This window comes from Martes martes, assembly GCF_963455335.1.
Source record: "Martes martes genome assembly, chromosome: 8".
In the NCBI taxonomy this organism is placed as follows: Eukaryota; Metazoa; Chordata; class Mammalia; order Carnivora; family Mustelidae; genus Martes; species Martes martes.
In genome coordinates this window covers 9026453-9048360 of record NC_137895.1, presented here as the reverse complement: position 1 = coordinate 9048360, position 21908 = coordinate 9026453, and the positions used below count along the sequence as shown (strand labels likewise).

Here is a 21908-nt window from a genome sequence, read left to right as displayed (position 1 = left end):
CTCTGGGCACCACTGACTCAGGTCCTTTGGGCCACTTACTGGCTGTGTGACCTTGGGCAGGTCACTCCACCTCTCCAGGCCTGTTTCCCCATCTGCCCCCAGTGAGAAGTGATGAGAGCCGGGGCCATGTCCCTAGGGACTTGGCACACAGTAGTCGTGGTTACTGCCAAGTTCATTACTGTGGTACAGCTAGACCATGTGGATAGGGAGCACTTCCAGAGAGGAGGCTGAGCCACCACTTTGTGAATGGGGAAAAGGGTGCTTCAAGGGAAGTTTCAAGAAGAAGGGACAAATGAACAGGGCTGTGAAGGATGAGTAGGAGTTTGCCTGGTAGTGACAGTAGAAGGAAGTGCATGCAAAGGGTATGTTTGGGGACAGCAAGAAGTTCAGTGCATGCCAAGGCCAGTGGGTGGGAGGTAAGGCCAGAGGAACTCACTGAGTTCAGGGCGTAGGCAGCCTTGGGTGTCAGGCTAAGGAGAGCTCAGGAACCATGGAAGGTTTCGGAACCTCGGAAAGGCATAATCAGAGCTGGGCTTCAGGCAGATTAATCTGGCGGTGGCCCAATGGCCCGGGGACAAGCAAAGCAGGCCCTGGTTCTGAATCTCAGCTCTGTTCTTTTCCAGCGGGTGACCTTGGGCAAATCAGGTTCCCCTTTGTGTCTCAGTCTCCTCATTTCTCAGTGGGACTTCCAACAGCACTCTGAAAATTAACTGAGATGATGCTTGCAAAGTGCTCGGACAGTACTGGACACACAGCACTCGCCTGGTGACCGTGTGGGGCAGATTGGAGGGGCAGAGATCAGAGCTGGAGGCTGGGAGGTGCGGGGCAGGGTCCAGGCGAGAGACACTGGGGATGGTCTGAGACCTCAGGGGAGGGAGGGGGAAGTCACAGGCAGAGACAGACCATGAATCACAGAGGAGAGCCCTGCTTGGAGTCCAGCAGGTCTGGGGTGAATCTCAGCTCTGGTACTCCCCAGCTGTGAGACCTAGGTGAGGCCCTTAGTTTGTCTGAGCCTCATTTTCCTCATCTGTACAATGGGCCTGCTGACCTCCATTACTCAGGGCCCCGGTGAGTAAGAAGTGGGGGTTCTGGGCTCCTGGGAGATACCTGCTAAGAGTCCTTTGAACTTGAAGCTGGCAGGGAGGGCAGAGGGAGTCGAGGAGGCAGCTGGGAGGACAGAAAGTGTGGCAGGCAAGGGGAAAAGCAAGGGGGATGGCGTATGTTCACTGGTAATTAGAACGCTTGAACTTCAAAAAGTTAATTAATGACGAAGCTGCTGCTCAGAGCAGTCTCAGGCTAGAAGGGGGCCCTGGCAGGGACTGCGCTTAATTACAGGCTATGGCAGGAGAGTGGCGGTGGGGTGGGGGGTGGGGGTAGGAAGGAGCAGGGCTGGGCCGGGAAGGTCTGAAGGAGAGGTAGGAAGGAAGGCAACATCCCAAGGTGAGCGAGGGCCCAGGAGTGAGAGGGAGGCCGTTGCCATGGAAACCATGTCCACCTCCAGTGGGTGGGGTCTGGCTAGTGTGGCTACATCCCAGCTTAGAGCAAGGGGCCAGGGTTTTCACACAGAGACACACAAGAATCACAGGATATCAGAATGGGCAGGGCCCGTAGAGATTTACTTATTCATGCAACAGACGTTTACGGAGCTCCTACTAGATGCCTGTCGCTGTTAGAGGGATGAATGCAAAACCCTTGTCCCCTTGTAAGGGAGTTTCTGGTTGGAGTAAAGGCCACAAGCATGCCAACAAGACCACTTTAGACATTAAAGTGCCTTAGAGTCCCTGCCTAAAGCTGGTGGCTGCATGAGACTTTCTGCGTGGCCGGGCCTCTGGAGACGGAGTTCCATTCCTCTTGGTGCAGAAGCCGGTGAGGGCCTAGGCTCAGATATTCCAGAATCTAGTGATGAGTTCTAACCCCGGTCGTGGAAGAAGAGGGAAGGACAGGGGTGTCCAGCGCATCCCAGCCACACTGCACAGGCCATCTGTAGGCGCCAGCCCCGGCCCTGGGGCAGACACGGAGGAGGCATAGGTCAGGGGAGGGGAGAGGTGGTCAGAGAAGGGAGGCAATGATGGTCAGAAGGAGGTGGTCAGAGATGGACAGGCAGGGATAGCCCAGAGATGGCCTGCCAACTGGGCCTCTCTGGATTTCGCATTTCCTGGCCCCAAAGGGAACACTTAGGCTGGGGCAAGGACATGGGGGAGGGGTCCTCGAGAGCGGGGGCTTGGTAGGATTTGGGTCCTCTGGTGGGTCCCACGCCGGCAGCCATGTCTGTTGAGGGGTGGCTAGGCTGGGCTTGTCTCCAAGGGCTTTGAAAACTTGGGCATTGACCCATTCAGGGGAGGCATCTGGAGGGCACCGGGGTATATGCCTGCATTTGTGGTGGGCGGGGTATTATACTCCAGGGAGCATTCAGCCCTCCCTTGGCTACCGTCTTCCCGACTGTTTTGTCCTTGACTCGGTGTGTACATGGTTTGAATGTGTCAGCATGCTGGTGATCCTGCTGAACTGCGTGACACTTGGCATGTACCAGCCCTGCGACGACATGGACTGCCTGTCGGACCGCTGCAAGATCCTGCAGGTGAGGCGGCCCACTCGGCCGGGCTTGCTACGCCCCGCCCACGAGGCCCCGCCCCCCACCAGCCTTGCCCCGCCCGCCTGTCATACCTCGCGCATTAGCCCTGTGCACCACACCTCGCCTTACCTTCCATACCCCGCCCACCCGCCCCGCTCCGCTCCGCCCCGCCCCGCTCCGCTCCGCCCCGTGTGCCATACTCCGCCCCTTCTGCCAAACCCTGCCTACTTGCCCCTGCCCCGCCCTGCCTGCCGCGCTCCTGCCCACCACGCGGCCTGCTCTCGCTCAACTGGCAGTCCTCTTCATCGTTCCCAACTGGTCTTATCCATTCCCCTTCTTGATCCTTTCTCGCCTTCATCCCCTCTATATTTTGGAGCCTCTGCCCTAGTCTAGGCCCCCATCTTCCCAACCTATATGCCTCCCCAAGCCTTCTCCTGGTCTCCCCAATCCCAGACTAACCATACTGCCCCATGCCACCAGAGTGCCAGTGACCCTGACACTCCTCTGCTCAAAGCCTGCCCTTAGCTCCTGGTGCTCTTGGAATGAAGGCTAAGCTCTGTAATTTGCTGTCAGTTCCCGTCAGGAGCCAGCTTCCTGTATCTCTCATGTTCTCATCTCCCAGGTCCAGGTGGGGTCCTAAACCTGGGTACCTGCCATGACCCCATGCAGCACTCGTCTACCCATAGTGCAAGGTGTTAGGGTTATACCCATTTTACAGATGTGTATAAACATCCTCATCCCATGTCCTGTCCCTGGGAAAGCCAGATTCCTCCTGGGAGGAGTTGCCTTCTGCGTCTTGTGTGTCCATGGGACTCAGCAGTTCTGAGCAGCCTCCGAGCAGCCCAGGGTCTCAGAATCCCCCCGGGGCACTTGTTAAAGATGCAGACTTGGCCCATCTCAAATCTGCAGAATCAGAATCTCTGGGGTGGTAGTTCCTGGGTCTGAGAGGGTGACAAGCTCCTCGTCCAGCCCCAGGCCCCTGGGGGTAGTTAGAACCGATTAGCCTCAGTGGGTACCAGGCTGGCTTCCTAACCAGCTGGTGAATTCATCAAGGACTCCTTTCTATGTCAGTGACACCCAGCCTCCCTCCCGGCACACAGGAAGTGGGCCCGTTTGTCGAATTGAATTGACCACAGCCCTCGATGATCTGGAAAGAGGAATTCCACCCAGACCCTGTGCTCAGGAAATACCTACTCCCTTGAGCCCATACTTAGGGATGCTTTTGGGGCCTTCTTTCTAAACAGAGGAAGGCAGCCCTGAAACCTGCCCACAGGGGCGTCAGGTCTGTTTTGAGAAAGCTCCTTCCACGTGGGCTTTGGAATCAGATAGACCTGAGTGTCAGTTCTGATTCTGCCACTTGTGTTCTGCAATATGTTCTTATGTTCTGGGGCAAGTTGCTTGACCTCTCTGAGTCTGTTTCTGCCCCTAAAATGGGGCTATCCATGGGGTTGCTGTGGGAATTAGGAAAGAGAATGCAGGTCAGATATCTAGCCCAGTGCTTGGCCGCTGTTATCAGGGAGAGCCCTTTGCCCTGCCCCTATCAGGGGCCCTTGTCAGTAGGCCTGACTTTCGGGAACAAAAGAGTGAGCTGTATGACCTTAGGCCTGTTCATTCCCCTGTCTCTTCATTTGTGAAATGACTCCACTGGACCAGGGTCTCTGAGGTTCTCTTCCTGCCTGACAGGGGATGTTTCCAGGTCTTTTCCAGGCCTCTCATGTCCGTGCCTTTGTCCCCACCCCACACTGTGGCTCCAACCCTGTCCTTCTGCTCCAGAGCCTCATACTGTCCCTTGCTTCTTGCCTCCCTCCCGTCCCTGCAGGTCTTTGATGACTTCATCTTCGTCTTCTTTGCCATGGAGATGGTGCTCAAGATGGTGGCCCTGGGCATTTTTGGCAAGAAGTGCTACCTTGGGGACACATGGAATCGACTGGATTTCTTCATTGTCATGGCAGGGTAGGTAGTGTATATCCCACAGGTCTTAGCGTCTGGTGTACACCAGACATAATGTAATTAATCTGTGGGGCTTCTTGGTGTTTATGAGGAGGCTTCATTGGGTAGGGCCTTCCTGGACTCCTGGGGTGGGAGAAATGATGGCCCTTTGCTGAATGGCCTGGACAGACAGACCTTCCTCCCCTCTCTGGTAAGACATGTGTCCTCCTGCACTGTCTGCTGAAACTGGGTCTGTTTCACACTAACTGTAGGACCTTGAGAAAGAAACTTAACCGAGCCTCAGTTTCCTCATCTGTAAAATGGGGGTAAGTATGGCTCTATCAAAATGAGCACCCAATCAATGTTAACTATTATTTTATCACCCTAAATCGCTCAGCAGGTCAGAGACAGCCCAGACTCAGGCACTGTGTGACTCCAAACTGTGGTTATGTCTGTCAAGACACAAACTACAGTCAGAGAGAAGCCAGGTTGCAGGTTAGCCCATTTGGAGCCTCTTGGACCCTGCTTTGTGCCTTGTTCCTGCTTTCCTGGGTCAGACTGGGCTGGTGGCTACTCCTGCATTCATCTAACAGCCAGGGGTCGAATGAGCTCCTTCAAAGCACTGTCCTAGGTGTGGGGTAGGAAGAGCAGCAAACGCAGGCTTGTCCTTCCCAACTACTGTGCAGGGAGAGGCATCCACCAGCTATGGAGGTGAACGTGCTGCACACACAGAGACAAGGGCTCTGGGAGAAGCTCTGTGGTTTTCTGAGAGCATCTCTGAGACAACGTGGTGGCTTGGGGGTTTGAGGACTTTCCTGAGGAGTTGACACATGAGAGGGGGAGGACAAGCAGGTGTTCATTGTGTCCGGTAACGGGTCAACAGGGCAGAACCGAGAGAGGCGAGAGACAAAGGGGGAGAGGGAAAGGCTGGAGGCCTGCGGGTGTGTGCGTGAGTGTGCACGTGTGGGTGTCTGTGACAGTGTGAGTACTCACGTATGTGTGTCAGTGTGAGTGCGTGTGTGCATGTGTGCGTGCTTGTGTGCGAGGTGCCCCTGAGACGGGGCGAGGAGGGAGGACAGGCACCCAGCCGAGATGGGAAATCAGTACCACTAAGTGTATGCTGAAATCCACAGGGATGTTCTGAAATGAAAGGACTGGTCCACCAGCGTTTAAAAAAAAAAAAGTTAAACCTCTGCTAAGCGGGCTTTCCTGAGAACAGAGTTCAACTTCACCGCCACCCTGTCAATTACGTGGACCTTGCTGGAAGCTGTGCTGGGTTCATATGGTTTCTTGTGAACTGTGCCCCTCGCGTGGTCAACTCTTTCATTCTCCTTCTCATTTTGCTTTGGCTGGAGGCCATCCCTAAGTCGTTTGTTGTTGTTTTAGAGACAAGGTGTTTGGATAGTGTCATTTTTCAGTCTTGTCTCTCCAAACCTACATTCCTTTGATCTTCTTGTGCGAAGGACAGTTTTTGTCTGCCTCGCTCTGGAATCATAATTTCTCTCCTCAGAGCCCTGCATGTGGTCCCGTTGAAATCCACAAGCTCGAATTGCGGGTGAGTCCAGGACAGGTCTGACTCCTTTTCCTGACTGTTTCCCTGCCCGATGCTTGTAGGGTTTTCTCCTCACCTTCAGAATTCAGACGGTTCACTAGGGCAAGTTTAGGTATAGAACTGCTCCCCATGGAGCCTTTTAGAACTGGTATTTTCCTTCTCGTCAAAAAAAAATATATATATATTTCTTTTATTGGTTTTTTGGGTTTTGTCCATTCTTCTCTGCTGCCTCCTGGCAGTCCCGTGGAGTGGATGTTTCCCTCCTGTATCTGTTTTCTGCATTTACCCTCTTTTCCCTCAAAGGTTTCGTCTGTACTAGAGGAGAATTTGTTGACTTGTCTTCTGAATCGCCAACGATGTCCTTTCCTCTAGTTACTGCCCCTCCTGGAATCATTCGTCTTCCCTGTGTCTTGTTAATTCCCAAGATCATTTCTTGTTCCTGGGTTTCTCAGACCCGTTCTTGTTTTATGGGTGTGATATTCATTCGACTCTCATCTTATGGATACGAAGTAGGCTTCTTAACAGTCCTTTCCTGACCTTGAAGTCAAAGTATAATCTCCGAAGAGTTTAAAAAAAAAAAAAAGACTGCACACAAATCTTAAAAGGCACATGATTTAGCCCCCTTCTTGATGAGGAACTGGCAGGTTGGTAGTCGGCAGAGTTAGGAAAACAGGCATTGGAGAGAAAATGTGGGGATGAGAGAATTAGGTTGGAATCAAAACTGGTTAACGACCTACAGGGTCATAAAACGATAACTTGGGTTATCTTTTCTGTTGTGCAGAAATCACTTAGAAAACTGCAGGTTAATGTCATTCCGCAGCAGCCAGACTTTTAATTAACAGTCAATAGTGAACGAAACCAAGGGATATTCCCCCAGATAGTGAAATAATCTTTAGCTGGGTCTGTTAAGTAATGCTCCGGAATGACACGGTGAGAAATACTGCCCTCCCTGTGCCTTACTTCCAGGTTTTAGGATAATTGTTCTTGACTCCTGCTTGGGGGAAGGCATTTGCTTTGCCGGTTCCACTCAGTGCCTCCTACGAGCACCCCCACCTTGCCCTTTTGACTTGAAGAGTCTCTGTTGCTTACTGAGTTCCCCCTCTGCTCAATTAAGACACTGAAAAATCCAAGCTGAGCAGGGTGAGGACTGGCGAAGTCTCTGGTATCTTCTCTCGGTCCTTGGGTGGGGTCCAGAGGCCAGCATCCCGCTGGGCAGGTGCTGGGTCGGGGTTGGGGGCGGTGGGGGAGCAAGGGCTGCACGCATGCGCAGTCACGGGGCGGGGGGCGTGCCGGGTTTAATGCTCGGCTATGTTACCGTTTTGAAATTTCCAGGTTTTGAACGGGGGCCCTGCATTTACATTTAGCACTGGGCCCCACAAATTATGTAGCTGGTCCTGGTTGGGGGGAGGTTCAGTGGAGACTTTTTCACTAGAGTCATGAACACATTTGGGTGACCCAGACCTGTCTTATTCTCAAGGTCCTCCTTGTCCTTTGTGCCTAGGGATGGTGTGGGTGCCGAGGGCAGGATGGGAATCCACAACCCGAGGCTCCACAGCCCAGCTCCCCAGTCCCAGCCCTGCTTGGTGCTATAAATGTTAGGTTTCCTGAGTAACGGGCCTCACATCCCAAGGACGTTTTCTTCCTTCCTGCTCCTCCCCTTCCCCAAATTACTGGCTCCTTTTTCAAGCTGCGGAGGAGACAGTCTCCACGCTGGAAGGTTCCTTGGAGGTCAGAGCCTTCACCTCCACATCCAGTCAGCCCCTGCTCGCATGCTGTCGCTGTGGGGAGCTCACCGAGCAGCCGATACCAAATGGGGACAGCCCGATGGGCTAGAAAATTCTTTCTTTCGCTGAGCCAAAACGTCTTCCTGTAGCTCCCATCTGCTGGGAACATTCATTCACTCGTTTGTTTACAAAATCAGTATTTATTGAGCACCTACTACATGGCAGGCCTCGGGTTGAACAAGACAGATGCCGTTATGATCTCATGGTTTAGAAAACGGGTATAAAACAGAGAATATGATGCTAAGTAAATTCTACATTGGGATCGGTGCTATTGCAAGGAAGTGTCGAGGACCACGATGTTGTGGAACAGGCACCTGATTTACACAGGGCGGTGGTGCATAATCCCCTGAAGAAGGGAGGCCCGGCCGGGGAGTAAGAGCTGACTGGCCAGAGGTTGAGGGCAGAGTGTCTAAAGGGGAGGGGACGGCCTGCAGAGGGCCCCCAGGGCTGCTTGGGGAAGGTGTCTGAGGAGATTTGGGGGCCTAAGGATCCCTGGGGGTGGGCGGGTGCTCAAAGATGAGGACAGAGAGGGAGGCGGGGCCTGATGACAGAGGGGGCCCAGAACCCGCAGGGGAGGTCATCTCTGACAGACTCAGGACAGTCCTTCAGAATTTGGAAGGCGGGTCCTTTCCTCCTTGAGGCTCCCTCTCCTTTTCCTTTCCTTTCCTTTTTTTTAAAAGATTTTATTTATCTGAGAGAGAATGAGAGAAAGAGAGAGAGCACAAGTAGGGGGAGGGGGAGAAGGGGAGAGAGCGAGAGGAGCAGACACCCTTCTGGGCAAGGAGCCCAACGCAGGGCTCGATCCCAGGACCCTGAGATCATGACCTGAGCCGAAGGCAGAGGCTTAACTGACTGAGCCACCCAGGCGCCCTCCCTTTCTTCACATGAAATGTCCCCAACACCTGCCACCATTGGTCAGAGGACAGCCGAGGCCACCTCATCTGCTGGCCTCACTTGAGGCTGTCACGGTGCCTGGCCTGGGGTAGGTCCCCAAACTCCCAATGACAGCTCACGGGGCAGAGAGAATGGGCTGTCCTTGTCCCCGTGCCACGTGGTGACCTGTTGAGTGGCTGTGCTCCCTGCCATGCCCCTTGTGCTCACTTTCCAAGCCGGGTCTCTCCCACCCTGGAACTAGACACAATTGACCTTTTCTTAACCCGAGTACCAAACTTTGCATGTTTTGCCATTAATTTTCTCTTACAGTGATCCCCTGGAGTCCTGATTCAGTCACTCACCACACTTACTTCCTGTACTTGATCTGCTCAGGAGAGCGAGCCTTGGGGCACCTCGCTAGAGACTCTCTTTCAGTGTGGGACAAACCTCCAGTAAGCACGGGTTACGCTGGAACCCACCTCACTGTCTTCTCTGAACTACGCTTTTCTGCTCTTTTCTATTAGGAAGTCGTGAAATAGTCAATGGCATTACTGTTGAACTTGAGATATTCTTCGTGTCCGTATCTCTCTCCCTCCGTGCATTGTGCTGGTAATTCTACCTCCTCCCCCAACTTAACACCTGAATGGCCATTGCCATCTGTGGGGAGGGGCCTGGGCACTTCTGTTAAAAGCTTCCCCAGGAATTCCAGTGATGATTTTTTTAGGTGAACCAGTCCCCAGGGGGACTGGGCTGCAGGGACCTCTCCAGAATGAGGCTGAGGCAGAGTCTTGCCAAGGGCACGGCTGGTGAGGACTCCGCCTTGGATGAATGCAGGAAACAGGAGCTGCCTCGAGTCAGAAAACCCTGAAAACCTCCAACTGTGATGGCGTCCCAGAGAGGGCCTCCGTGTAGGAAAGTGACGAAGCTAAGGGATGAGCACGGGCAGACCAGGAATGGGCAACCAACCTCTCCGTTCCTCAGACACATGCTCAGCCTTGTCCCCCTTCTCAGTGCTCCTCAAAGTTCAAGGAGCCACAGGCTCTCCGGGGGGTCCGTGTTAAAATGCAGGTTCCCAGGCCTCCCACCCCAAGGATTCAGACCCAGCGATCTGGGTAGGGAGGGCCTAGGAATTTGCATTTTAACCAAGCGCCCGGGTGGCCCCAGTGCAGGTGCTGTCACTCATTTGACCCTCAAGATGCCCTTGACTGGGAGAGCTTCAAGTGGAGATGACGATTCCCAGTTCTGGGGAAGAAGCACGAGGAGGGCCCCGTCTCTGATCTGGGGCCGGGATCTGAGTATTATGACAGATCATGACAGGCAGACGTACCTTGTGAACAGAACTGTGGGGACTCCCCCTAAGAATTTCTTATCATCATTAAAAATATTAACACAGATAGCAGTAATGTCAGTAACTCAGCCCCTCAGCCGGGGAGCGAGAAGGAGGGGCTGGTCTGTGTCCATCAGACCCTGGGAACCTCTTTTCGGGCGCGAGTGAGCACACACAGGGAACAGCTTGCCCATCCTGACTTTTACGGGCTCTGGGGAAACAAAATGTCAATAAGAATTGTTCCTCAACCCCAGACTGGAGCTTTCTAAAAAGAGCAGGCAGGCACGTCCCCTCTGCAGTTGCTTGCTGGGAGGTCCTTTTGTCCGAAGTGCCCGTCCGTGGTTCTTTAGAAAGCAAAGGGAATTGAATCTTCCTCGGCTCCATCTGGGGTGTGATAAAAAGTAAGAACATCTACTGTTTGCTGAGTGCTCACTGCAGGCCCAAGCTGGGCATTTGCTGGTTTCTTCTTTAGACTGGCTCTGCGAGGGACGGACCGTGGTGAGTTGCATTTCACAGATGAGGCACGGTAGCAGGCAGAGACCTGCCCACGGTCATGGGCTGGTAAGGGAAAGGGCCAGGAGGTGAACCCAGGGAGCGAGGCTCCAGAGGCTGGGGTTGAGTCCTGGTTTTGTTTAACTTGCTGGGAAGCATTTGGCTGCAAGTAACAGAAGACTCAACCAGCGGTGGCTCGAGCAAATCCTGGGGTATTTTTTTCCAACATAACATCAAGTTCTGAAGTCGATGAGTGCTGATGATGGCTCTGTGATCTGGGGGCTAATGTCCGTGATTTTCCAGGCCTTCCTTTCATGGTCACAAGGTAGCTGCTGAAGCTGTGGGCTTCGTGCCTGCATTGAAGGAGGGAAGGACGAAAGGAAACAGGGCTATGCCAGTCGTGCCTGTCCACTTGGATCAGGAAGACATTTTCTTTCCTAGATCTTTCCTCCGTGCTAGCACACTTGGCCGGAACTGGGTCTTGTGGCCATGTTTAGCTTCAGGGATAGCCAGCAAAATAGAAAACATCATTGGATTTGGCTCCATCAGCCAAGAATTGTTCCCTGGGGCCAGGCAGGATTGAAAGAAGAGAGAGTGCACATTACGTGGGCAACTCTCAGCGTGTGCCACATTCCGTTCCTAGGGCCTGAGTTTCTCTGTCTGCTCTTGGCTAAAGCTGTGGCCCTGACATGTTACCAAGCCTCGTTGGAGCCTCTGGAGCTCTGCCTGGGCTGACAGGGCAAGGTGTGTGATCTGTTGAGAAGTCTAAAGTCGAATTCAACCCGTGCAGGCTGTGCAGAGGCCTGTCCCTGCTCACAGACTGGGCTGCGGTTATGGGAGTCAGAGTGTCATCATTGTGGCTGTTTCCAGGAGCCTTTGGAGCTGGCCTCCCTCCGGCATGACTCTGTATGCATCATCTGTGAGTCAGGGAAGCACTCCTTATGTCAACAAGACCTGGGCACCCTCCTGGTCTTCCCGTCTTTACATCCTGATTTATCCTGGACTCTACAGGTCTGTCTGCTCCAAGCACTGGGGCTCTGAGGGCAGGGCTGAGGCTGACTCATCATCCCAGAGTCCCCAGAGCTTGGCTCTGGGCCATGGAGGGGGCGTCTCCATGACTTGTTTGTTTGGAATCTGTTGTGACCAGGCACTGTGGAGCTGCAGGAGGGGGTATCTGGAGCCATTTTCTTCCTTTCCTTTCTTCTCTTCCCTCCCTCCCTTTCCTTCCCACCCTTTTCTCCCTCCCTCTCTCCATTCCTCCTGCCTTCCCTTCCTTCCTTCCTTCCAAGATTTTTTTTTTTTTTAATTCATTTGAGAGTGAGAGAGAGCATGGGAGTGAGAGTGTGAGCAGGGGGGAGGGTCAGAGGGAGAGGGAGAAGCAGACTTCCTGCTGAGCAGGGAGCCCAGCGCCGGGCTCAGTTCCAGGACCCCGGGCTCATGAGCTGAGCCCAAGGCAGGTGCTTAACCGACTGAGCCACCCATGTGTGGAGCCACTTTCTTTAAGCTGAACTGGCGCTGGGTGGGTGTGGACCTGGGAAGATTCCAGTGGGAACCTTGGGATGGATGTTTTTCTCATTTGCTGTGGAGTAGAGTGGATGAGAGCAATGATAACCACTCAGGTTTGTTTCCATGGAAACAAGATGCTACACGCTATGAGGGCTAAGGGGTAAGTCGCCGGAGATTCTCAGGCCACAGGCTGACAAGCCGGACACCAGTCAATCATGAATCAGGAAGGCCTCTCTCAGTTACACGGGATAGGAACCTGCCGATCCTGGTTTAGGGGAGTTTATCATTTCCTTTCCTGAAAGCCACGGGGTCTCTGGCTTCGGGGCCCATTTGATCCAGAATCCTGGAAGAGATCACTAGACACTGTGTCCTTCCATCTTACAGCTCTGCTCCTTGCTCTGTGCTGACATACATCCCGGCAGCTTTCCTGCCGGGGTGCGGGTGGCAGAGGGCAGCCCCGGCCTCAGAGCCCTCTCTTGGAGTCACTGGAAGGGGACCTTCCCTTTCACAGTCATTCCAAGGAGAGTGGGACGTAGCTTCCTTGACTTGGATTGGCCGGCGTGGGTCATGTGCTCATTCCTGAACCAATCACTGCGGCTGGGATGAGGCTGTGCTCTGATTGGCGATCGCGAGTCGGGGCCCCACCCATGCCACGTGGCCTGAGAGTGGGAAGCGTAGACTTTGCAAAATGCCAGGATTGTTCGCCCAAGACCTGGGAAGGGAGCTCTGGGTAGGCAGAAATCAGCAGGTTTATCAGAAGTGGTGTTTACTAACGGCGTTGCGCTCCCTTACGTCCTCACAATCCCGAGAACTTGGGAGAAGGGGTGCTTAAGGCCATGTTGCACATTTGGAAATGGAGGTTCAGAGAGAGAAGCAGCCTGCCCCAGGTCACACAGCTTATAGGGGCCAGATCTGGGATGTGCTCACATACGGCTGGCCCAGAGCCCATGCTGACTCACAGTACTAGGGGTTTTATCTTTTCAGAGGCCAAAATATTCCAGTCCACCTGCCCCGATCTTTCCTTGACTCTGAACTTGGCCCGAGTTGGTTTCAGATGGGCTTAAGAATCCCTGTTTTCTGGTTTCATAGGATTTGTGGGAGGGTATTTGGGTGGAAGTGACCGGCAAACCGGAAAGTGCTGGCCAAGGTCAAGGGTTAATGTGATTGCTCCCTAATTCTCTCTTTCCATTATTTCCTCTCTCCTTAACCTCCCTCAGCTGCACACCTACTATGCGCTAAGTGCGGGGTAGCAGTGTGCCTGGTGGTCTAGTCACCCGCTAGAGCATGCCTGAGTCATCACAGGGCTGCCTCCTGACAGATGATCTGCCATTTCCAGCATCTCAGCTTCCTTTCCATTAGCTACATCTTAAATTACATTTTAAGAAAGCCCCCGTGGGCCCCTTGCAAAGATTGAGGAAACACCCTATTTTTATCAGCAACACACAGAAATCATCTCCTGGGAGGGGTATTTCCTGGAAAGATGTTAAATCTCAGTCATTTTATGTTGCTTCTTGTCAGCTCCAGGCTTTTTTTTTTTTTTTTCCTGATCTTGTCCCTCAAGTTCTGTGTTTGACAAGTTGGCATGGAGAGCCCGCCCTGGGCTGGGGCACCGGGGACCTAGCTGGGACTCTGAGCCAGGCCCTGCCCTGAGAAACTGGGACATGACAGAGCACATGTCAGAGCCAGAGGTGCCCTCGTAGAGGACAGTGGGACACGGGGCAGGCGAGCTTAGTTCAGGGGTGGGCCCTGGGCCTTTCTGGGGTCCCTGGGTAGGTCTGGCAGATGCAAAGGCAGGTAGCCTGGAAAAAGCCCAGGGCACTGTGGGAATGTGGGGTGTGCGCGCGCTCCTGCAAGGCAGGGCACGTGGCAGACGGTGCTGGGGTCACGTCAGAGCTTCCGGAGGCCCTTCCTGCTGGGCTTTCTCAGGTAGGAGGTGGGACTCGGAGGGGTGTAGGCAGGCACGTGCGATTCGTGGGCAGGTGTGAGCTGAGGTGGGGAACGAGGCTGCAACAAAGGAAGGAACTGTGAGCGCTTCTTTGACTCCTCCTTGGGCCAGGCCCTGTTCTTTTTTTTCTTTTTTAAAAAGATTTATTTATTTGAGAGAGAGAGAGAGTGAGAGCGAGAGTGTGCGCAAGCAGGTGGAGGGGCAGAGAGTGAGGGAGAGAAACTCAAGCAGACACCCCGCTGAGCAGGAGCCCAATGCGGGACTTGATCTCAGGACCCTGAGATCATGACCTGAGCCGATATCAAGAGTCTGACGCTCAACCGACTGAGCCACCCAGGAACGTTGGGGCCAAGTCCTGTTCTAAGCACTGACTCCATATAGGAGCCCATATCATTTTCCCCACAGCCCTGGGAGGTCAATTCAGTGACTTGCCCAGGGTCACATGGTACTCTGGGGTTGGGATCCGGGCTCTATGCTCTAACCACTGGGGAAAGCTGCCCCCAGGGGTGCTTGCCCGATTCTAGGCATTGCCATGTGTGGGGGGCTTCCTGGCCACCTGACCAGCTGAGGCTTGGGAGCCAGAAGGCGGCTGGCCTGATGCCTGATGAAGGGGAGGGCGGGCCGCGCAGGGCTCTCGAATCCCACGCTCCCTGGCTGTGTGATCTGGCCTCTTTCTGAGTCTCCGCTTCCAAATCTGGCAGTGGGGGCCAGAGATCCCTCTACGGGAAGGTGTGTCAAGTGCCCGGCACATAGTGCTCAGGAAACCCTTGTGAACCAGCCAGGACCCTTGAGTCGTCAGTGGGAGAAACCAAAGGCAAGTGGGGCCCAAGCCTCAGAGGGAGTGTATTGGCTCACAACTGGAGAAAGCAGAGGGCAGATCTGGGATTTGGATGGAGGGAGTGCTCGAACCATATGGCCAGGCTCCTGCTTCTCTCCAGCTCTGGACTCAGCCTTCTTTTGAGTTGGCAGAATTCTTAGGCCACCATGGAGGCAAGATGGCTGTTAGCGCCTAAGGGTTTCCAGGCGGTAGCTTAGCCAGGGAAAGCCCCTCTTCCCTGTCACCCCAGCTCAGCGGCCGGGCTGCCTCTCACGGCCCACCTGGGGTCCCGTGCCCATCCTGAACTAGTCACGGTGGCTGGGGGTTGGTATCTGCCACGTGACCCGGCCTGGGCCTCTAGGGCTCTCTTGGGAGCCAGGGGATCTGGGGGTGGGGGAGGAAGGCCCCTCAGCAGGAACAGGTAGGGCTGTGCCCTGAAGACCCGGGGTCTCCTCCCCCAGCCCACTCCTGCACCTGAGCCCCTCTCCTCAAGGACAGCCCCGGAACTGGGTTCAGCTACTCTCCTCCTGGGGTGATGTCAGGACAGAAGTGTTCGCTTTAAAGCAAAATTACTTACCTAATTAGGTGCTTGGGAGCTGGCAGGAGGGAGCTGGTAGTGGGGGTTTTTGTTGATTTTTTTTTTAGACTTTTAGCACCGAAAGCTGTGTGATAAAGTAACTGTGTAATTAGGAATTAATTTCTCACTCCCCTAAGTGATGTCTGTCTTGGGGCCCGAGGGAAGTCAGCCCAGTGGTTATTTACCCATAGAGTGACCCCTCTTCACCCTCTCTTTTTTGGAAGGGGGGGTGTCTCCCATAGCTGTCATCCAGGGTGTGGAAGGAAGTAGCTTCTTTCATCACAGTGTTATTCATGCTAAGCAGATCCCTGAGTGCCTACTGAACGCTGTGTGGGGTTGGTGGGGGGGTATGTCTCAGAAGGAGGGGGTGACTGGCCAGCCCTGCCCCCCTCTGGTCCCATTCTGAGGCCCACTCCGCACAGTTTCTCAGGGGGTCCCGATTGTGCCCCCATTGTCCACATCAGTGACCTGCTCATGAACAGCCCCTCATTGGCTTTTCTCTGTTTCCTCATCCCCCTTGCCACACTCCTTGGGATCGCCTCCGGAGCTCTTGGCTCAGGGTGTGCTGTGGGGGAACCCACGCTAGACAGGAGGTATGAACAGAGCGTGGAATAAGCCAGAGCAGAGAGGGGCTTGGACTTTGTTTTGAGAACAATGGGGAGCCATTGAGAGTTTAAGTCAGGGAGCAATATAGCTAGATTGGAATTTTAGGAGGTTTTAGCTGACTAAAGAAGGGATTGGGGGGAGAAAGGAAGAGACAGGAGAATAGTCAGGAGGCTGCTGTGGCTGCCAGAAGAGAGGGATGGTGACCAGACTAGGGCAGGGGTCAGAGAGCTGTGAGTAGACTGTCCCAAGTTGGTGCACAGAGTCACCATCAAGACATCCTGGTTCCTGTGGGATAGACTTAAACCCGCATTTCCACCTTTCTAGCTACATGATCTGCCCATCTCTCCCCATCCTTGTCCAGTATCCCCCTTTCTGTCCTCTTCCCCTCAGAGAAGAATGAGAACTCCGGGATTCTTCACTGTTCACTTACTAGATGTTCTTTATCACTGAATGCATTTATACCCTGTCTGGGTATAAATAGGTGCAATGTAGGTGCAATGTAACACCCCCAAGTAGAAACATAGAAGAGAGGTATAGAACCTGGGAGAAATGTTTAGGCAAGTGGATTTCCTGGAAGGATCTTTCTTGCTGCTAAGAACTCAGTAACTCATCACCTTTGCTCTTTGACTGGACTGCCAGGAAACTCAGAGCTAAGATTCCTAACACTAAATTCTCCAAGAAATTTCTCATGGGAGCTCTTCAGTGGACCTCCTGAGGGCTGCAAGTGATGAGGTCTCAGGGACATTTCTGTAGTAGACTGTGAAGGTGTGTTCCCACACTGAAGCCCCGGAGGGCTGGGTCAGGGGGAAGGGCAGAGGCTGGGCTAGTGCCTCTCTCTGGGCCTGCCAGGCAGTGTGGCTGCTTCAGTCCACCTCAGAGACGGGCGTGAGTCTGATCAGCTTCCCACGAGCTGCTTGGGATCTGAGAGGTGCTCAGATCCTAAAACTTCCTGACACCGACTAATCACGGGCCTTGGTGACATTCACCTATACCCTGTGGCTCACTCAGAACCCAGGGGCCGGTCCCCTCCCTTTTTCAGAGAAACACAGAGGGAAACTTGAGCCTGATTTCTCACCCTGGGGCCGGGCCGGAATAGGCCAGGTATCTGTAGATGTTTCCAGTTCTTGGTCCCGGCCTGTCCCAGGGCGGGGCCGGGGGCGTGGTCTCAGTGGGCAGCCTTGCTTAATGAAGAACCAAGGGGGGGGGGACATGGAGCCCCTGGAGCAGTGCGAGGCAGGGCCAGGGGTCAGGCAGGGTTGGCCTGAGGGTGCCTGCCCTGGGGAGCCCCCAGTGGAGCGTGGGGAATGGTGTGGTGGGTTCCGAGGAATGGGGGGGCTCAAACGGGTTAACGCAGGTAAGGAATGAGAACTGGCGGCAGGCAGCAGGCCCTCTGACACCGTGTGCTGTTTCTGTCTAGCCCTCAGTCTGGGAAGCATCTATTTATTTTTGTTGCGAGACTTCGTGGGGATGGGAACAAATCCTGGGCTGTCACCTGCCAGAGCTCAGCAGGTGTGCCCTGGGGCTCCCGAAACAAAGGACCCTGGTGGGCTCAGTCTGGCAGAGGCTGGGCACCCCCACCCCGGCACCCCCAGCAAAGCCTACATGGAGCCTGGGGAGCCCAGCTGTGTCCAGGGCGTGGTGCTGCCCCTGCTGACAGGATGGAGGGAGCCAGGGCAGGAGGAAGAGGACAGGTGGGGGAGGGGCGTGGGGGAGGGGCGGGCTGGAGCTGGGGCAGCTCTCCCGGGCTGGCCCGGGTGTGTGTGTGTGTGTGTGTGCCTGTGTGTGTGCCCGAACCGGTGTGAGCGCCTGTTTGTGTGCCTGCGTGTGCCGCCCCCACAGTGCCTTCATCACACACGTCTCCCTGGCTGCCTGGAGAGCTCTTTCTACAAAATATGAAAATGACAGTTGGCTCACCCACGCACGGAATCCTCAGAGAGCTCCACTCCCTCCGTGCCCCGTCACACATCACCCTCTCTCCCCACCCACTGCCCCTGGGCCGGCCTCAGCCTGCAGCACCCTTTCTGCCTGGCAGCTGCCCCTACCGCCCCTCTCTCCTCCGCCTCCCCCCTTTCTCCTCCCCCTTCTGCCTCTTCCTCCCCTCCCCCTCCCCCTTCAGCCTCCTTCTCCTCCCCCTGCCTCCCTCCCTCCTCCTCCTCTACCTCCCCTCTTTGGTCCTCCAGGTCTCCATCTCTCCTTCTAATTCTCTGTCACTTTTTGGGTCACGCCCCCTCTTCTGAATTGGGGCTCTGGTAGGAGTGTGTGTGGATGAGGGTGTCCAAGGAGTGAGTGTGTGTGCGTGCACGGACGGTTGTGTGCAGGTGTGTGACTCTGCGTGCGAGAGAGGGCATGGGAGCCGGAGCCTGTGCCCCAGAAAGCTGGGGGATGGATGGAGGCATTTCAGGCAAAGAAGCTTTCACTCAATTATTCTTCAAGCAGCGGGAGGGGGCGGTGGCTTCCCAACAGTTGGACAGGTTTGCCTGGTGTGTGGGAAAAGCCTTCACTTCCCTGCTGATGGTAGTGATAGGTGGAGCTGGCGGCCGTGCTGGAGCCCCAGGGTGGAGGATGGGGTGGGGGGGAGAGGGTGGGAGGGTCTGCTGAGCCGCACCCCGGGTCAGGCTGAGGCTGTAGGCCTAGTAGGGGGAGAGCAGAGGCAGGTAGGAACTGAGCAGGCAGGATCTGATGGAAGCTGGGAAACCACAGAGGGGATCCCAGAGAGCTGCCTCCAGTGGAGATCTGGGAAGACTTCCTGGAGGAGACAAAATTCCTCCAAGGTGTTTCAGGGCCGGTTGCACATGGTGTGGAAGGGTGGACCTCTTGGCTGAGGTCCTGGAGGAGCGGCGAGGGCTCCAGTGTCATCTCTGCCTTTGGGTCTTTCCCTGGCTTGAGTGGCTACTCCTGAGGGCGGGGGCCAGCTCTGAGTCCTTCTTGGGCCTGTAGCACCCATACTGGCTTGGTTCATTGCAGACTCTGGTGTGGAAAAACTTCCAGGACTCTAGGGGGCATCACCGGATCCTTAAAGCATGGGAAAGGTTTCAGTGGACAGATGAGAGAGAGCATCGCAGGCAGAAGGGACAGAGGGCGCAGAGGCCTGGCATGACGGATGCAGTGAGCCCATGAGGCTGGAGCCTGGGCGCCTTGCAGGGAGCGTGCCTGGGAGAGCGTGGATTTTTCCTGCAAGCCAAGCACAGCGTGCCTGTTGCATCCCTGGAGATGACACCTGGACTGCTGGGAGCCCGTGGTTGGGCTCAGAGGACTGGAGAGCAGACAGGGAGGGGTGGTTGTGGTGTGACCCTGGCTGGGTGACCTGGGACATGCGATGTCACCTCTGGCTCCTCTCCTCGTCTGTGACTTTGGGCATCGAAGCCAGGCTTACTGGGGACCTGGGGGCTGGGGGAGATGTAAGGACTGGGGGCCTGGCTCTAGGCCTCTGCCGGCAGCCAGGACCTGACACTGCAGCTGTGATTTTGCCTTCTGGTCACTGCCTGGGGTCAGCCGCCCCCCCCCCCGCCCCCACCTTGGTTCTCCCCTGCTAGCCTTCCCTGCTTCGGAGGCTGCCGGGGAAGCATGGACAAGAGCCACCCAGCAAGTGCTGGGCCCCAGCCGGGATCCTGACCCCGTTCCTTCCTCTCCGCTCCAGGCAGCTATGGGCACGGATGGATGTGCGTGGGTGGCTTGATGGCTGTGGCTTGGTCCGTGGCCCTGTGTCCCTCCTGCTCCATCCCTCACTGTCCCCCTTTCTCTGCAGGATGGTCGAGTACTCCCTGGACCTCCAGAACATCAACCTGTCGGCCATCCGCACCGTGCGCGTCCTGAGGCCCCTCAAAGCCATCAACCGTGTGCCCAGTGAGTTGGCTCCCCCCGTTGCCCCCCCCCCCAGCAGCCATTCCTGCACTAAGACAAGACTGACCAGCACCTTCCAGCGCCTGTGCTGGGCATGGGGATCCCTCAGTGACTGGACAGATGTGGGTCCTGCTCCCATCAGGCTCCTGGGCCCGTTTTGGGGCCCAAAGACGCGGCAGGGCGGTCCTGGTAGCTCTGAGTCCTGTAAGAACTGGAGCAACAGGATTCTGGGGAGTCTAGTTTTTCGGGGACAAGGCTCCTTGTGGCGGGCGGCTGTCAAGCAGGACACGCGTGTGAAAAGAAGCTGATTAGTTTAAGGGAGAGCAGCCCCGGCTTTCGCAGGGGAGGGGATCCCCAGAGCCCTCACTGGTCTGTCCCCCAACCATGTGCCTGCGCACCCGCCCACATCAGGACCCAACCATCCGTCTGTCCACCCGCCCAGTGTTGAGAGGTTATGTTATGACAGGCCCTGGCGTCTGCCCATATTCATAATCGTCAGAGCGTTTCCATCTCCATGATTTTCGTGAGCTTATGATCCCTCCCTGAGGGAAGTGGGCTCTTCTCATGGAAAACCGAGGCGAAAAGACCGAGACTCAGAGACGCTAAGTAACTTGCTCAAGAGGCCTCCTGACTTCCCGAGCAGTGTTCTTTCCAGGACCCTGAGTTTAGAGTTTAGAGTAGGATGGGGGATGGGGAAGGAGAGAAGGAGGGAGCGCCCAGCTGGCTCCTGCCTGGGATTTAGCCCTGTCAGCAAAGGGCAGGAAGTTTCGTGAGCACCTACTCACCTCCTGTGTGGCATTTGACGTCCTGACGGCTGACTGAATCCTCTGACAACCCGGGTGAGGCTCAGGTTGGTGGCAAGTGCCCGTGGGGCTGGCCTGACTCTGGGCCGGTGGGGTAGGGCAGCGGAGGCCACACTTAAGGGTATTTGTGGAGCAAGCTGGGTGGCCCAACCGCAACTTCATTCTGAGATGGGCAGACAGGGCCAGGTACGGAGGGGGTCCCGGGGGTGCACGTACAGGGTCACGTCCCCACATGTGAATGTTGACATGGTAGGAACCCCCAGGGATCCCCGAGTGCTACTCTGAAGGTTCTGAGGGAAGGATGGGGAGGCTGGGGCGGGGTAGGGGTGAGTGATGAGGAGCAAAGCTGTGAGGGGAGTGGGGAGGAGAAGTTCATCACTGTGCCCTTGGTCCCCTCCCGCTGCTCTGGGGAGACTCCACTGGGGGTAGGGCGGGGGGGAGTTCCCAGCTTCTCTCTGTGCTTCCCACCCCCACCACCCCCACCAATCCTACAAGACTCCTTCTAGATCACCTAGTTGAAAACCGTCTTTAGCCCATTGAACAAATGAAGACAGTGAGGCGGGGAGAGGGCTGTGAGTCGTCCAAGGTCACAGAGCCGGCACCTTGGCACCCAGGCGTCCAACCAGTACCCTCGCCACAGTGCGCGCCCCCTCCCTGATGCCCCTCCGCCCTTTCCTGGGGTGCCGGCCACGGGATGGGCTTCCTTCATGGAGCGCCCGCAGCTGCCCTGGTACACGGAAGCCGCGTGAGAACTACGCATCAGGGACACAGAGCAAGTGTGTTGAGCAGCTGTCTGGTGCCAGGGCCACGGGGCCATCGGTGGTCAGACACACAGGTGTCCCGGCATCATGGAGCACGTGGGGCACAACGTGGGGAAGGCGGGGGCCTGGCGGTCCAAGACGGTGTCTGAATGGAGACCCTGTGCAGTCCAGGGACCAACCAGGCCACACGGAGTGTTTCAGAAATGCCTGGCAGGAGTGGGGAGCATGGGTGGGGCAAGCCGGCCTCAGGGTGGCTCCGGGTCTGCAGGTCAGTGATGGCCGTGACCGTGACCGGGTGGGGCGGGACTGAGGAAGCAGATGCCCGGAAGACCCAGGTCTCACCTTGGGGAGTGAGGGGGGAAGCCCAGTGTCTTGTCTGAGCCTCCTCAGAGGGAGGACATGGGAGGGGCCCCGTTTCTCCTGCCCACCCACCCCCCCGGCCCTGGCCTTCCCCATTCTTGTCCCAGGGCAAACAGGGTCTCAAGAGGCAGCTCTGAGGAGGCAGCCCCCCATGGCCACTGAGC

At 55.7% G+C, this 21908-nt stretch overlaps 1 protein-coding gene across 1 annotated transcript in view; it reads left to right on the top strand.

Moving 5' to 3' along the window:
• The window catches only part of CACNA1I (calcium voltage-gated channel subunit alpha1 I), a gene marked incomplete at both ends in the record, with an annotated part of 101823 nt that overhangs the window by 17407 nt on the left and 62508 nt on the right, over positions 1-21908 (top strand). Inside the window, 3 exons of the mRNA XM_080811364.1 lie at positions 2467-2578; positions 4392-4525; positions 19726-19823. Of these exons, the coding sequence (XP_080667490.1) occupies positions 2467-2578; positions 4392-4525; positions 19726-19823 (344 nt within the window). The remainder of the gene's footprint in view (positions 1-2466; positions 2579-4391; positions 4526-19725; positions 19824-21908) is intronic.